This window comes from Euprymna scolopes, chromosome 29, assembly GCF_053919585.1.
Source record: "Euprymna scolopes isolate OS-2025 chromosome 29, ASM5391958v1, whole genome shotgun sequence".
Classification (NCBI taxonomy): domain Eukaryota; kingdom Metazoa; phylum Mollusca; class Cephalopoda; order Sepiida; family Sepiolidae; genus Euprymna; species Euprymna scolopes.
The window spans coordinates 21,504,695-21,523,009 of NC_136510.1; the positions used below are offsets into that span (position 1 = coordinate 21,504,695).

General features: G+C 34.1%; 1 protein-coding gene across 1 annotated transcript in view; it reads left to right on the forward strand.

Annotated features, from left to right (window-relative positions):
* The window catches only part of LOC145252538 (uncharacterized), a 99,113-nt gene that overhangs the window by 2,611 nt on the left and 78,187 nt on the right, over positions 1-18,315 (forward strand). The window contains exons 2-4 of the mRNA XM_080112087.1: positions 6,893-7,037; positions 8,031-8,155; positions 15,013-15,142. Coding sequence (XP_079968213.1) covers positions 6,893-7,037; positions 8,031-8,155; positions 15,013-15,142 — 400 coding nt within the window. The remainder of the gene's footprint in view (positions 1-6,892; positions 7,038-8,030; positions 8,156-15,012; positions 15,143-18,315) is intronic.

Sequence of the window (18,315 nt, forward strand, 5' to 3'; positions counted from 1 at the left end):
ATACTTGATAAATGGGTGCCTTATTGAACGATAACCGAAAAACAAACAACAAAAAAAAAACGCCGTGTGAAGTGTCATCTTTCCGTCTTTTACGCAACAAGAACGAACTGTTTTTTTTTGTTTTGTTTTTTTTACATAGGCGTCACCACATTATCAAGGCCGATCGGCCACTCAAGGATAAGGGTTAAAGAATGTAGAGTATTCAAAAGGACAATATAGTAATCGATAGTAATGGAAGTTCGGTAAATTTGTTAACTTAAGTGGAACGGCTCATCAGAAACTTGTTCACGTTTGACTTGAAGACAACCATATTATAGACAGCTGGAAAGCAGGAAAACGGAAGACAATTCCACAGGCGTGCAGTTCTAAGAAAGAAGCTTTGATCATGGAATCTCGACCAGGTTGTGATTTACGATGGAAAGTGGGCTCTTTACGACAAGTTATTTACCTTTAATAAAAAGAAAGCAAGCTTTCGCCTCCATTGAAGCCTTTGCAAGCAATTTCCTTTTATTAATTTTAATTTTTTTATTTTTCTGTTAGAGATGCAAAAATCTCTCAGGGTAATAGTCCATTGGGATGTTAAATAGACAGTTTTTAAAACTCTTTTCGAGTGCAAGCACGCGGATAACGATATATATATAATTCATTTTACCTTACCTGTTAACACTGAAACACTTATCACAATATTTTGTGGATCTATATTAAAAGACCTTGTTAAACTTTGTGACATATTTCCATTCTATGCGGTCAGGCGCGAACGAACACCCCATAATTTTATTATACCATATTTCTTTAAACTGAAATATAATTATCACAGATGAATATGAAAAGTCTTTATAAAAGTTTGTGCCTATTTCCATTCTATGGAGGCCAGGCGCGAACGCAGACCCCACAATTTTATTATACCATCCCTATTTAAGTAAAAACATACTTATCAAATATTATTATGTACATCTATATCAAAATATTCTTATGTACATTTATATCAAAAACACTTGTAAACTTTTTTTTTTTTAAATTTTTTATTTCCATACTTTGGGGGCCAGGCGCGAACGCAGACCCCACAATTTATATGAACCATCGTTCTGTCAGATCAAACATACCCATTCCTGATCCTCGACACATCTATCATTATATGTAATCAGTTTTTTTTTTTAATAGTTAACCATATAGGAGCCTATTCGTGACCACATACACACACACGTTCAGCTTTATATATATATATATATATATATATATATATATATATATATATATATATATATATATATATATATATATATTAAGTAATGTGATTTATAATTTAAAATTTAAAAATTTAAAAAATTTTTAAAATTTAAAAATCAAATTTTAATTAAATTAAAAATCAGTTTCATAAGAAGGAACAACAACAAAATCAATTATCAGATAAACTTGATAAATGGGTGCCTTATTGAACGATAACCGAAAAACAAACAAAAAAAAAAAACGCCGTGTGAAGTGTCATCTTTCCGTCTTTTACAACGAGCACTTTCTATTTCCTGTATTTTAATTAAACTAGTAATTTCACTGTTACATTAAAATACACTCAGCTCTTTAGACTATTGTTCTAATCTCCTTTAAATTATATATATATATATATATATATATATATATATATATATATATATATATATATATGTGTGTGTGTGTGTGTGTGTGTGTGTGTTTTAAAATTAATTTCAGATAGTAAAATATCCATCACCAAAGAAAGAAAAGTGTGCTTTTATTCGTAAATAAAATATCGCCGATATATATATATATATATATATATATATATATATATATATATATATATATATATATATATATCGGCGATTTTTATATATATATTTAAAATATAATTATCTACAGACATGTGTTTCGTCATCTACGATTCATCAGCAGGAAAACATTCAACAAAAACCTGTTTAATAGTGTGTTGTTATTTATTTTCATCACTCTGTTGTCGTCAGCATGCAATGTCTGTCAATGTCTACACACTCGAAATTTGATATACAGGGTACTGAGATTTGAGAAAATCTATGGGATCGGGTTTCGGCCAGAAATTTGGCTGTTAAGGGGTCAAAGTTCAATGATTTGCCATTTGAGAACTCTACCAAACTCCTCCGACAATTTTGGGTCCAAACACTTGAAATTTTAGATCTAGGTTCCTTGGACATGGATCTAACTTAATAACTTAATTAGAGCCCAAAACAATAAATTTTAAGGGGTCATAATAGGGGTCAAAGTTTAAAAAATTGACCTTTTTTACCTCACTGGTAACCCCCAAACACCCGGGCAACACCGGGCACCCATGCTAGTATAAAATATAATAAAACAGGGAAAACAAGAATTACGAATTACCTCCCGTTAAACTAAAATAAAAAAGGAGATAGATTAAAGAATCAATAAGATAGATTAATTACCTCCCTTGAACCAATTCAAGACTTACCAATCAGATCGGAACCATGCAATAGAACAGCACAAAGTTACTAAAGATACATTAGATTAAATGGCTGGTTACCTTTAATGCATCTAAAACCAAACTCCTATCTTTACATCATCAACGCTCTGATCCCCATCTGGCATTAATTGAAATGGATGGCTCTCGTCTAGGAGAAGCCCAATGTTTTGACAAGCTTCTGGGTTTGTCCTTTACTCCTGATCTGAAATGGAACACGTACATTAAGTCTGTTGCCAAGGTCGCTGGAAAGATGGTGGGATCCCTCTACCGCTCCAGAAGATATCTCACTACTGATGCAATTCTCTATCTATATAAAAGCCAAGTACGGCAACGGATGGAATACTGCTGCCATATCTGGCCAGGAGCTGCTAAAAACAGCCTATCCTGCCTTGAGTACAAAATAAACTTCGTGGCTTAGTGGGGGATGCCCTTTTCTCTACCCTGCAACCCCTCTCCCACAGAAGAGACATTGCGAGCCTATCCTTGTTTTATCGTTATTTCCATGACAGGTGCTCGCCTGAACTCCAATCTCTGGTCCCCCCTCACCAATCTTTCACGAAAAACACTCGTCTAGCTGAATCCACTGTGAAAATTTTCCCCCCACTCTTTATCTGTGCCTAAATCAAAGCATAGATTGCATGAACAAAGCTTCGTTCTTAGAACTGCACGCCTGTGGAACTCTGTTCCGTCTGCCTGCTTCCCACCTGACTACAACTTGGATGTGTTCAAGTCCAACGTTAACAAATTCCTAATGAACCGCCCCTTAAGTAAACACTTCATTAAATCTCCACACTAACGTACTGTACTTGCAATAACCCTTACCCTGAGTGGCTTCCGGGCCTTGATATGTGGTGACCACCGTGTAAACAAAAAAAAAAACAAAAAATAAATAAATAAAAAATAAAATAAAAAATAAAAAATATTAGAAAATCGATATTAAAATAAAATAAAATATACAGAGATAAGGATAAGCTATAGTTAAATAAAAATGAACATCATTAAAAACAATAAGTGCGATCCTGCTTTTCCTCAAACAGAAACAAGATAGCTGATGAGAGTCTAACATTATTTACGATTTACCATCATGTTAGGCTTGAAACCGACGGTACCAATGTTTTTCTGACCTTCTGTAAATTTAAATATATATATATATATATATATATACGGCAGAAAAGCTTATGAAGAGGAGTTAACTTATCAAGGAGAAGCAAACTCCAAAACCAAATGTGAATATAATTATTTATATTTTAATCTCAACCAAATAAAAAAGCTCAATAAAATCACTGAGGGTAGTAGAGCTTCGAATAAATAATAATAAGAACAGAGTTGTAAAGTTGAATTTTACAAAAAGTTTTTTTTATTATTCGGCAGAAAACTCCAAAGTTTGGTGCTCCTTAATCCGCAGAGTTTCAAAGAATGCTATTTCTTCTCATCAGGGGAAAAAATTATCAGCGAACGATAAAAGTTGTAATATTTCTATGTACTTGCTAGTTGCTACATAGGTTGAAACTTAAAGTTAAAACCCCCTCTCCCTCTCTCACTCCCTCTCTCTCTCTCTCGCTCTCTCTCTATATCTATCTATCTCTCTCTCTCTCTATATATATATATATATATATAGATATATAGATATAAATATATATATATATATATATATATATATATGATTATTCAAGTATCTACATAAGATGTTATATTGAGATATTTATTTTAGCAATTTATTTCAAGAGTGTCTAATACATGAGTACATCAGATAGTAGGTCTTCGTGACGATTCTCAAGATTATATATATATATATATATATATATATATATATATATATATATATATATATATATATATATATATATATATATATATATATATATTAGGTTGTTGCATAAGTTCCCGCGTTTTTTTTTTTTAAGAAAATCAAAGAATTTTAACAGCGAAAGTAAATTCGTGTGGGACCCAAGCTCCAAGTTTTTGTGTGAAGCCCATCGAGTGAAGATGGCATGAAATTGTCGCAAAATCAAACTTCATTTCTTTTCACCAAATTCTCTACATGTCTGATGGCCATCTTCCTTCAAAAGAACCCTGAGTTGGTCTTCTTCTATCTTGATTGGTCTTCTAGAAGGGGGAACGCCATTGGGGTAAAAATTACTGTACTTTTATGTTAGGTGCTCCGACGAACTACAAGCCCTTGTACCTCCTCAACGTAAATACCTCCGAAAAATTCGTAAACCAATCTCGAACAGTTCTCTCAGCTATAGCTTTTCCTTCATATACGGCACAAATATCCTTGGTCACTTCACTCGCTTTTTGACCTCGATTAAAGGCGAAAAAACGGAGGTGTCGAAGATGTGATTTATTTTACCTACTTGACAATCCATTTGATGGTTCTGAGAAAGGAGGAAAAATTATATGAGCAAAAAACGATGACCATTATCTTGTAGAACGGAATACGTGCTTTCTAATGATATATAACACTTTACCAAATATTAAAACATGTTTTAGAACAAAATTTTCTTTTTTGAAATTACGGGAACTTGTGGAACAATCTCTCTCTCTCTCTCTCTCTCTCTCTCTCTCTCTCTCTATATATATATATATATATATATATATATATATATATATATATATATATATATTATATTTCTCTTAGTCTGTTTATCTGTCTGTCTGTTCAACTTTTTTCTCAGAAACTACAAGGCTGATCTGGCTGAAATTTTGTATGGGCCTTTGTTATGATGAGGTGCCGTAAACTAAGTATTATGGTATCAGTTTGGGGCACAGTAAGGGGTTAATAGGGATTAATCACAATACAACATTTATTCTATAAATTTTCTTGAAAACTTCTGAGCCCATTCGGTTGAAACCTTTATTATAATAAGGTGCAGCGAACTATGTATTATGGTATTCGTTCGATACACAGCTATGGATTGATAGGGATTAATAGTGATTGGTTACCACAATATCACATTTACTCTAGATATTTTCTCTGAAATTACTAGATCAGTCTAACTGGACTTTTTTTATAAGGTGCAGAGAACTAAGTATTATGGCATCCGTTCGATACAGAGTAAGAGATTAGTAAGGATTAGTATTTAATACAAAAATTAGTAAAAATTTATCCATATAAACCATCAATTGGTCATAAGTACCTATTCTAAGTCAACAGCTATATATATTTTTTGTATTTTCACCTCTAACAAGTCACAATGTCACTTTGATGTAAGGGGTTACTATCTGGGACATAAGGATTTCTACTGTGTAGGGGTGGGATTTTGCTTCTTGTCGGGTTTGTCGGAGGTATTTACGTTGAGGAGGTGCAAGGGCTTGTAGTTCGCCGGAGCACCTAACATGAAAGTACTTGTAAAGCAGGCAGAAGGATGCGACATTTCATCGATGGGACAGCGGTTAGAGCCTAGCTGACAGTGCAGAACCTATTAGGCAGGCGACTCTCTTTTGAACCCCGTATAAGAGGGAGAGACTAGTAGTTGATACACCAGCCCGAATGCGGCCGTTTTTATACGGGCTAAAACGTCTAGTTGCGGTATGCAATTTTATTTGACAGGAATTGAATAAGATTGAATTTTTGTTGCAAAGAACATGGACCAAGTTTGCTCAAAAGAAACTGAAGAATCAGGAACCTGCTTCGAAATTATCCTTTCTGATTCCTTTCATCAGTCTGGGCTCGTCGGTATTTTGCAGAAATTTCTTGCAGTATTATTTGAAATACAAAATTACAACTGGTTTCATTACAAATTTTAGCCGTGAAGATTATACGAATTCTGTACATTTGACAAAATAAATTCTCATTTATTTATTTCATATTAACAGGACTACCCGACACTGGTCGGGTCAAAAGTATAACATATTCCTATTAAACTTATCTATCTATCTATCTATCTATCTATCTATCTATCTATCTATCTATCTTCCCCCTCACGTTTCTCCTCTCGCTCCCTAAACTCCTGTTTCTCCTTCTCCCAGCCCATTCCTCTCTAACTGGACACACACACAGGCAAATAGACAACCCTCCTTTATAAAATAGATTGTTCGTGGAATTTGTTGTCACTTTTTTGTTTTCAAATTAGTACATAAAAACACTGAAAAAACGCTTCCCCCTCCCTGTAGAAACCCAATCCAGTTGATCCTCAGAGAATGGAATTTTTTTTCTTAATTTCATATATTATTCACCCGGGGCAACACTGATCAAGAATATGACACATATTGTGGGTCTTTGTTTTGTAGCTTTTGATATTTAGCTAGACGGACACACACACACACACACACACACACACACACACACACACACACACACACACACACAAATGTCGTTTATATAATAAAAAACAGAATGAAGAATTATAATCAGCAGCAGCTGCCGTGCTAACGAGTATTAATAACAAAGCACTTTATTTTTCTAATTTCTGTAATTATTTGCAGGTTCGTTTGGGTATCGCAATCCTAAGACCATCACCCTTACATCCGAGATGTGCCTCGGCTATGTCTTTCCTGGTTTTAAACTGAGTTCAGTGTATCCGGGTGCGCCACCCAACTGGAATGAAGGTCAGCTTAAAAGGGCTTGCAGGTGAGTTTCAGTTCATATGTTTTTGTGTTGAGCGATAAACATTAATGCCAGTAACGTTCATAACATGAAAAGATAAAAAGTATGAAAAAAAGAGTGATTCATAATAGCATTATGAGATCATAGACAAAAAAAAAAAACCCCAAAAAAACAAAAACAAAAACAAAACAAAAAAAGAAGAAAAAATATACAAACACGAAAGAATTAAATAGACATCTTAATTCAAACATTTTTAAAACTTATGTTTCCTTTGTAGGTTTGGTTTAATTTCGGCTTAACGAACTCGTAATTGTTCCCCCCTTGACATAAATACCCTTCAATTAATCTCCTAAACAGCAAAATCCCACCCTTTTATTCTAGAAGTCTCTAGATGCCGAAAAGCCTTCTATTTTAATGTTTTTGGAGGAAGGGGTTTAATTTGGGCATAACGGCCCATCAACCACTTTAGTGTTATTTCAGGCCCAAACACTATTTCTGATCGTATGCATTTAAGTCAAAATTCATTTCTTGGTTAAGGCTTATTTCTTGAGTATGGTCTATTATGTATGTATTTGTTCCTCATTCTATGATTTGTTTTAGTGATATTATAATATATTTATGTTATATCGCTTACTGCAGTAGTTAAAATTTTTTAAGACAGTCAGCACTCAGAACCACAAGAAGCAAACTAGAAATTGGAAATATTAATATTTTATATGAATTGACCTTTTTTTCTAAACTTCATTTAATTAAGTACAATTCCTCAATTTTCAATTTTAGGCATTTTCTAGAATGGAAATGCTGCTATGGATTTAGATGAAAATTAGAAGAATAATTCTAGGCATAAGGTTTAGTGCCATAATATGTTGATTTATGTCTTCGTAAGGGACGAATATTCTTTTAGTTGTACATAACTTTGAGTATTTTATTCATTAAAAAAAAACAAAAAACAATCATTTAGTTGTATTGTTTCACGGTAGATTTAATGATTTCTAATTTTTTTTTTTTTTTACCCAGAAACTGGCGATCTCTGGTTCCTTGTCTGAATACGATTGAAAAGACATTTGCCTCCCGGAAAGTACTGATGACAGCCGTAGCTGCGTCGAAACCTCTCGAGTACTTGTGTGGTGACGGACTTCAGTGTGAGTATGGCGTTTTAGATTAAATAAAATTTATTTTAATACAGACGTGACAATATTGTTGGATTAGAAAGAATTGATAGAAATGAGTTTTTTTTTTTGAAAAAAAAAAACAAAAAAACAAAAAAACAAAAAAACTTGCAATTTAATTAGAAAATCTAGTGAAAAAAAGAAAAGAATTGTTTTTTTTTCTCATCGTGTGAATAAAACATTCTGATGATAAACGAGCCCACTTGCTTCATATCCGGCGCGGATCATCAACGGTGAATGGACAATAATGACTGACAAATCCTAGAATTGGGAAACATATTGTGATATAGGGGGATTCTGAATGACATGGAGAGGGATGAATCGTGTATATATTTATGAGTTTCTATGACCGTTTGTTATTCATCTTCAATCTGTGGAACTCATTGCCATGGGGCTGCTTCCTCGCAGACTACTATATGGTTGCCTTCATCTTAAGCCATCAAATTTTACCCTTTTTGTTCAATTTTCAATCCTCTCATGGTATTATTCATTATACAACTGTCAATCTCATTGATTTTTATCTTCGAATGGCTTTTGGCCTTAATAAGTGTTTTGTGTTATGGGAGTCTGTATAGCATGGGGAGGGATGTAAATCGTATATATATTTATGAATTTCTATTATCATCTAGTGTATGATTATGTACGTGTGTTCATCTATGACCGTCTAACGTTGTAATCCACTAATCTAGAGTTCGTTGTGTGTGTGCATTTGAATACGGTTTAAACAGTACGTTTATTGCTTCATCTGGTTGGTGCCTCATACACAGATATATATATATATATATATATATATATATATATATATATATATATATATATATATATATATATATTCTCACGAAAGAAAAACGTTCTCTAAGAAAACTAGACGGTACATACACCCGTATGCGACGAACAGTATTAAATATATCTTGGCAAAATCATCCCACGAAGCAGCAACTTTATGGCAACCTACCTGCCATATCTAATACCATCAGAGAGAGAGACGCCTACGATTTGCTGGTCACTGTCTGAGGAGCAAGCATGAATTAGTGAGTGATGTATTGCTATGGACTCCATGACATGGACGCGCAAGCAAAGGACGACCTGGATCCACGTACATCCAGCAAATAGCACACGACGCCAACTGTGAACCTGAAGATCTGAGGCAGCTGATGGAAGACAGGAAACTCTGGAGAGGAAGAGTCACATTGGTCCGGGCAAGGAGCCCGTCATGATGCTGAGGATGATATATATATATATATATATATATATATATATATTAGATCGATAAAATTGTCGCTCTAAAGAAAACAGCACTACAGGACATTTTAAAACTTTGAAAAAATCAATTCTTGATTATGTTGCCGCCTTAAGCCTCAATCATCACCTTGATACGGGTTCGGAACTGGCAGCATGCCTTTTCCACAAATGCCGACGGGAGCTCGGTGATTACTCGACGGATGGCGACGATCAGGCTGGCTTTGGTGTTGTGGGAGGTCATGTTGGTGATGTTTTCGATGCATGACCATACGAAGTAGTTAATCGGGTTCAGGTCGATGAAGGAAGGGGCCAATGAGAGAAGGGTACAAAGTCGTAGCACTCCTTCTGAAGTCATGCCTGGGTCTCTTTGGACTTGTGGGCCGGCGCCGAGATCTGCTGCCACATTTAGGGTCTGCCAGCGGTCACCTGATTAAACCAGAGGATCACCACACCCTTCAGCACATTTAGGAACACTTTGGTGTTGACTTTTCAGTCGACTTCGAAGATGTGAGGTGGCATAATGTGGCCCTCACTTGAAATCACTGCAAAAACCATAACCGTGACCAGAAAGTTTGTTTTCTTACTCCTGGGCACGCTCTCAAGCGTTGAACCATCCGGATTTGCATTTTGAGTGTGCTGGCAATGGTTCTGTTTTCATAGTTTGGATCAGCAGAGAGCATGAGATGTACAGTGGCGCATCTCTGATCTTGCTTGTTGAACATTGTGTCACTTTCAGACATGATAGAAGGCTCCTTTCGCTCTTGGGATTTGTACACAACCAGCTCATTGATGGTCTGCAGAAAAAAAAAAGAAAATCGGTTTTCATCAAATGGAAATGAAATCATGTCGTCTTTTCTAGGGCGACAATTCTATCGGATCACTCTCTCTCTCTTTCTCTCTCTCTTTCTCTCTCTTTCTCTCTCATATATATATATATAAGTTCAAAAGATGAAGCATAAATATAAAAATTTGAGATTAGACCTGAAAACAATAAATTTTATAGGGAATGATATGATGGGGGTGAGAGAGAGATAGATAGATAGATAGATAGGGAGAGAGAGAGAGAGAGAGAGAGAGAGAGAAAGGGGACAGAAAAACAACAAATGCTAAAAGAAAATATAAAACAATATATATAAAAAGTAAATACTCAGAAAAATATTGTTAATTTATAAAAAAAAATTAATTTCAAAATTTTTAAAACATCAAAAGTTCTAAAAATTTCAAGATTTCAAAAAAGTAAAAAATTAAAACAAGTTCTGATTAAGAAATTAAATTATAAATAAAGCAGGACAAATGAAATACAAAAGAGTAAGAGAATAGTCAGAAAAGAAAAAAGAAAGTAAAAAATTAAATTAACTCAAGTTCTTGGCATCGGGAATTCGGTGAACTGCAGAATAAAATGAGACGGGAGTTAATATCCAGTGTACTCGCATATGAATAGTCGAGAGGAAAGATTTCAAGGTCCTAACGACTATATATATATATATATATATATATATATATATATATATATATATATATATATATATATATATATATATGTAAATTCACATAAAATTTTATAAGGAGATATATTTTATGTATCAATTTTCAATTTTTACTTCAATAGTGCTCAATAATAATATTACTTATTATTATTATTATTATTATTATTATTATTATTAGTAGTAGTAGTAGTAGTAGTAGTAGTAGTATGAGTATCACAAATAAAACTTTAATAAATATAACACATGACACAGATAAAAAAATTTAGAAAACCTATCTGGCTCACCCAGGTTTAAACAACATAATTTTTTATACACAAAGAACAATAACTTAGCCTCTACAGATTATTATTGTTTTTTCCCAATGCTGGCATATAAGGATATAATTGTTCATTAATTATAATTTTACCAGCAAGGAAGCTCATCAGCGCATATAAAAATCATAATTTCCAAAGTTTCAACAGCCTATAAATAGGACTCTTTATAATATTGCAGTATTCACTTTTTTTTATCAACAGAAACTTTGGAACTTTTTTGTACGAAAATCAAAAGAAAAATATATAAGTTCCATAAATGTCAAGAACATTTTCGATTCTTTATCGAATAATCATCGGGTAAGAAAAGCAAATGAATAAGAAGCTGGAGGAGAAAGGGTACTGAATAAAAAGGAGTGAATCTTGATAGTAGACTAGAAAGCATTTGTAGATAGCTAGGCGCCAAACTATTGGGGGACGCTAACAGCCGAAATTCCGTGTGTCAGTATTATTGGGATTAATTTTACCCTAGAGAAAGTTCAATTCTCATACGAGAAAATACGATAACAAATCGAGGATAAGCTTTGAAACAGAACATGGCGATGGCTGGTTTGTAAGAAGGCATGCAACAAGTGTGTACAATACAAGCAGGAATTCGGAGATAAATGATGGCTAACTTGTAACTGCCGTTTCGGGCATGTCACAAAATAGTTTCCGATTCAGGTCGATAACGATAGTAAGTGGACTGGTTTTCTGTGACCGCCGTCTTGGGCAGGTGCCAACGAGCTTCAGTCGTCCTGCTGGTGGAATTAAAAAAAAAAAAAAGAGGCGAAAAAGAGGCAGGACACACTCATGCGAGAGTTTTTATAAGCTACCTCACGTGACCCCTAAAACAGCAAGCATCGGAAATCCTGCCAACCGAAAGGGACAACGTAATGGCTCATCAATGTGGAAGGAGTGGGGACATCAATTGTAATAATATTTGGTCTCACATTAAATATTATACTCTGCATTTGGAAATAGTATTACTAGTTTGATGTGAAATATTATTAATTGTATATTGTCTTTTACTGTATAAGATTATTGTTTGAAAGCAACAAGAAACTGAGTCCAGCAAATATAACTATTAATATACACGACTGCTCTTATTACCGCATCTAGTTTGAATCATTTAAGGAACCTTGCGAATTAGTATAATGGTCTGATAAAATAAAACTATTATTTGGGATTGGGCTACCGAATGTCAAAGGTCATTCGAAAACATTACAAATTTGTCGCTGGCGTATTCAGATCCCAAATTGGACATTATTGCCGATTCAAACGCTGGCAATTACGGAATTATTTCTGTCATTTTTGTAAAAAAGATTAAGGACGACAAAAGTATCTGCAGCTTTATTAACAAAAAAGATGCGTACATGCGGTTGGTTTATAGGATTTCAAAAATGGAGGGAAACCATTTTGGAGCGTTTAGAAAATCCAGAGAAATTGTCTGTGTGTGTGTGTGTGTGTGTGTGTGTGTGTGTGTGTGTGTGTGTGTGTGTGTATACATTTCCCTACCAAACTACTCTGTCAATTTTCAGTCAACAAATTCGAGATTTAACATAAAGGATATTGAGATTTGAGAAAATCTTTTTTAATCAGTTTTCGGCCATAAATTTGGCTTTGTCAAGGGGTCAAAGTTCAACATTTTGACCTTTGAAAACTCTACCAAACTCCTCCACCAATCTTGGGTCTAAACACTTGAAATTTTAGGTCACTTGGACATGGATCAAACTTTTTAATTTGATTTGAGCTCAAAGCAATAAATGTTAAAGGGGTCAAAATTAGGGTCAAAGTTAAAAAAATTTAATTTAACTTCTGCAGTCTCTACCAAATTATCCAACCAATTTTTGATCTAAACATTTGAAATTTTACATCAAGTGTATTCAGAGACAGGAAAAGCTTTTTAATTGGTTGTTGGCCGAAAATATGGCTGCCAAGGGGGTCAAAGTTCAAAAGATTTTACATTTGTGGTTTCTAGCAAACTATTATGCAAATTATGGGTCTAAACATTTGAAATTTTACGTAAAGGGTATTCAGACATGCAGCAAGTTTTTAATCAGTTTTTGAGCGAGAATTTTGCTGCCAAGAGGTCAAAGTTGAAAGAGTTGACCTTTGCAGACTCTACCAAACTCCTCTGTCAATTTTGGGTCTAAACACTTGAAATTTTAGATGTAGGTTACTCGGACATGAGGTCAAACTTTTTAATATATATATATATATATATATATATATATATATATATATATATATATATATTTAAATAAGGGAGTGGTCACCAACAATGTGTATTTTTTAACATTATTTTATTATTCCCTGTCTTGGTTTTTCATTGAGAATTATGTTTAGATCATTGTAATAATGTTTTTAAATCATTGAAATCGTTTTTAACGCGTTTCAGACGTTCTGTGAAGCGTCCTCTTCAGAAATTATTTAAAATGCTTAGAATATATTCAAGATGTGCTGAGGATGTAAAAATAGCATTATCGTAGTTCTGTCTTTTGTGTGTCTGGCCAGTTTTCACGTTTCTCAGCTACTGACCAGACACGCAAAAGACAGTGTAAATTTTCCAACATTACGATTATTTTAGCATATGTAAACATTTCAAGTGTGTCGTTTTTAAGATCACAGACGTGGGTACTAGTGCATGAGCTGGCCTGGGTGTGGCTTATCACTCGCTCGGATTTCTCCGTAAAATGACGTCACATGCTGCCATCTGACGGAGAAAATGGACGAGGGTGGGGCTTACAGAGAGAGAAAACGCGAAAAAATAAATGGCCGACTGGGGGGGGGGGGGGCTAGCAGCAGCGCCAAATACAAGTTTCCAGAATATTTCAACACGAAACTGCTTGAAAAATTAATTATAGCATTTTCTTTAATTACTATAAAATTAATATAGTGGTAAAATTATTAAAAAAAAAAAAAAAGAAAACAGAAGCCAAATTTGAGGCCAAATTAAAAAAAAGAAGGCCAAATACAATTTCTTGAAGGCCAAACCATTTAAAAAAAAGGCCAAATTCACGAAATTAGCCATTAAAAGAATGTACGAGGATGATTTGATACACCTGCCTTACTTTTAATGCTTGCTTTATTTATGGTGTCTTTTACATATGATAAAAACCCTTCCCAATATTTGCTGATGAGGAAACTTTGTTTGTTAAAAACACTATATGTAAAAATTATTGTCCGTAACTTGATGTCTACCACAACAAAAACACTGTTTTCCGAAACGATCGTACAAATTATTGATCTTGTTGTTGTTCCTTCTTATGAAACGGATTTTTAATTTAATTATAATTTGATTTTTAAATTATCAATCACATTACTAAATATATATATATTATAACACCATTGAATACAACAGGAAAAAAAATTACTGTTGTTTAGAGTTAAAATTTGTGTGAAAAAGAAAAAACAAACAACAAAAAAAAAGAAATTTATTTCTTTTTTTTTCATTTAATTTTACTCTATATAAAATAAAAAAAAAATCTCGCATTGTTCTTGGCTTTTAATTTTACCTTATAATATATATATATATATATATATATATATATATATATATATATATATATATATATTTAAAGGAGATTAGAATAATAGTCTAAAGAGCTAAGTGTATTTTAATGTAATAGTGAAATTACTAGTTTAATTAAAATACAGGAAATGCTCGTTGTAATTTAGATATATAATAAGCTCGATAGTTAAATGTCCTAGAGCTAATTCAATATTAAGTAATGTGATTTATAATTTAATATATATATATATATATATATATATATAATTCAATTGATGTATTCTTTATTGCACACAGCTTATCTGAATACTTACAAATGCATGAACGAAGAGAAGACGAAAAATGGGATACAAAGATGCGCTGGCAAAGGTATCAAATCGATTAATCAATTTCCAATCAGCCCGGAAGTAAAATTCGGAGTTTGCAGGTACGTGTTTCATTCTATAACTGTAATCCAGTTATGATTTTCCGAAAACATTTACTTCCTTCGTATTATTTGGATTATTCTCCTCATCGTGAATGTTATTTTCACAACGTTTCGATCGATGTACCCTCCGAACTTATTTTTCTTTAGGCTATATTGTTAAACTCGGGAATCTGTATAGAATTTCGAACCGAACTTTTTATGTAATCGTGGTAGATACACCAGCCCAAATTTGGATACAATACTCCATGCATAGTGGCTTTGTAGATGTATAGGATACTCTCAGATGTGAGTAATTTTCTAGCAAGGTAGAGGAAGCCCACCTTATTTGCAGCAGCCTTAGCAATGTCATCAATGTATCTATTCCAGTTTATATTGACTCTGAATGTTAAGCTCTACGGTACGGTGTTATTTATCACCTCATTTGTTAACTCATCCAAGAATCTGAATGGTCATCAATCTTTAATTGATTATGTTTAAAATCAGTTATAATTATTTTTATTTGCCAGATTGACTAATGTTATCGAAAGTATATAATTAACTAGGTAAATCTTCTCTATTGTCGATTACCGGTTGGCAACAATTAGGTGGACAAAGTCTCGCATAAGGCAAATTTAGGCTATGGTCTGCACAAACATATCTGACTTGCTAGATTTCGAAGCTGGGTTCCTTCCCTTTGTAACATTGTGCATATGAGCGCATGGGAAGATGTCAGCAGCAGTAGCAGTGAAGTATGGCTAGCTTGCAAAGAGCAGTAGCTGAAAAATATGCAAGGAAGAGTGCGCGAGAAGAGACAGGAAAAAAAAAGAGATAACTGCACCATGTGCTCGGAGCAAAATCAAAGTGGGCGTCGAAGAGAATGGACGTGTGAAGTCAAAGACGAGAATGGGCTGGTTGGGTTCATCATGCGATCGAAAGGAAGAGAAACGCGTGCCAGGCTAAAATAGACATGTGGCAGCAAGAGTTGTGCCAAAAGTAACGGTAATAAAAGCATTTGTTAAAAAAAATGCAGAACCGGATTTTTATAAATTTATTTTCTTTGTTTGTAACAGCAGAAGTAATGTGTAGTATCTGTTCTGACACTACACTTCATCTTCTCTGTTTTCGACCAGTAAGAAAGGAATCCTTCTAGACTGAAAAAATTTAATCTTAATCCCAATCAGAGTGAACCTTTTTGGCGAGCTGGATTTTCCCCACATTAAAAAACGAACCCTGTGTTTAACTCTGCCCTTGTGGGGAGAAAATCAAATACCGATTATCAAACATCAACTCTTGTCCCACCGAGGAAATGTTACATCCTTGTGCGTATTTTACAAATATCTTGATGGACGAACTCTAAGCCTTTATATCCCTTTGACATAAATACTCCCGACAAACCCGACAAGCAGCAAAGTCCCACCCTACACAGTAGAGATCCCTAGATGCCCGAAAACCGTCTACTCTAATAGTTTCTTCTCTCGAACTGCTAAACTTTGGAATTCCCTCCTGGGTCCCTGCTTCTTTGACTGTAATATCATGCAGAAGTTAAAGTGTAATGCAAACAGGCATCTTGCTGCTCAACTCCCTATGTAGTATCCCAAATCATAGCCCCCTACATTTAAATGACACTGTGCCGTATTTAGGATAAAAAAAAACAGTTTCGAAATCGAGTGGGAGGATGTACTCTTTTCTCACTAGTCTCTTCCCTAATGAGAAAACCTTGCTAGTCTTTCTTCGCTCTGCTGGTATTTTCATGGCAAGTGCTCGAACTGGGCTCCAATATATGACTTCACGTTATAAGACATTTAGAATAAAAACCTGTCTAGCTACAACCACTGTATAAAATTTTCCTTTCTCTCTTTACGTACCTAAAAGTAAGCAAAATTTTCACGACCCAGGCTTCTTTCCAAGAACTCCATATATGTGGAACACAATACTACAGAGCTACTTACCAACTGACTATAACCTGGTTGCTTTCAAGTCCAATGTTAACTAATTCTTTTTGAGCTGTTCTCTTAAATAATCTGGCCAATCTCAACCATTGTTACGTTGTTGGTTCACTGTCCCAAGAAATTCGTTAGCCCTTATCCTCGAGTGGCCTATGAGTCTTGATAAGTGGAGACTTGTTAGTAATGAAAAACCCAACACGAGTGAGCTGCGAAGATTGCATTTACTTCAATACCGCCGCATGAAGATGTGACAAAAGGTCAGAAGTTGGGGGAAGAGTAAAGTCTCTTTAAGGAGGAGTACTTTGGCCTATTCAAATTTTCCTTGGCAACCTGGTCGGTATTTCCAAGCAGTAGCGCGCCAGGCAGTAAACAATAAATTTATCCCTCACTGAAAGACAAGAGGCAATGGCCTGAGGGAGTGAACCTCCTAGAACTGCACAGGACAACCAGCAAAATACTGGAGTGAATAGAGGAAAAGCATTTTCAATGATTGGTGCTAAGATAAAAAACACGGCTAGACTTGGTGGATAGCTGCGAAGCCCACTGCATTCACAAACCACAGCGACAAGATGTATATCTCTAATTTTGCCCTCAAGCCCGTGGCTAGACTCCTTCAGACTCCCGATTCTTGCATCGGGTAAAACCTTCATCAGCAATGGTAGTGATTTTTCCTCAACAAGATATTTCATTTTGTTGACGCTAAAATGTTCTGCTCGAAAACTCTTTTAATTTTTTACACAATTTTTAGTATAGGTTTTTAATCTGTGCTAGTTCATAATTCAGTGTAAAAAAAATACAGAAAAATCATTATAATTACGTACCCGTCACGGAACAAAATATCATATTAAAAAAATCACGTAAATTGACCACGTAGTTTATATATATAATCACTTTTTATGATTTTTAAGGTTTTTAATAGTAAATCGTAGCCATTACAAGGTTGATTTTGATCTCGGTAGCTCGAATTGTTTTTGTTTATTTATCAAATATGACGGATGAAGATACAACGTTTCTACTTTATCATAAAATTCGATTTTGTTAGTTAAAAAAACTATTTGATCAATTTACGTGATATTTGGAATATAACGGTTTCGTTTGTTTCTTTTGTTTCTTTGTTTCTTTCTATATAACGGTTTCTGTTTCTTGAAGGGTACTTACATCATAAAAGATTTTTCTGTAATTCCGGTTGTAATTAGATTGAATTCTGGAATTGCATCTTTCTGTCTTGTGTTGCTTACGTTTTTTTCT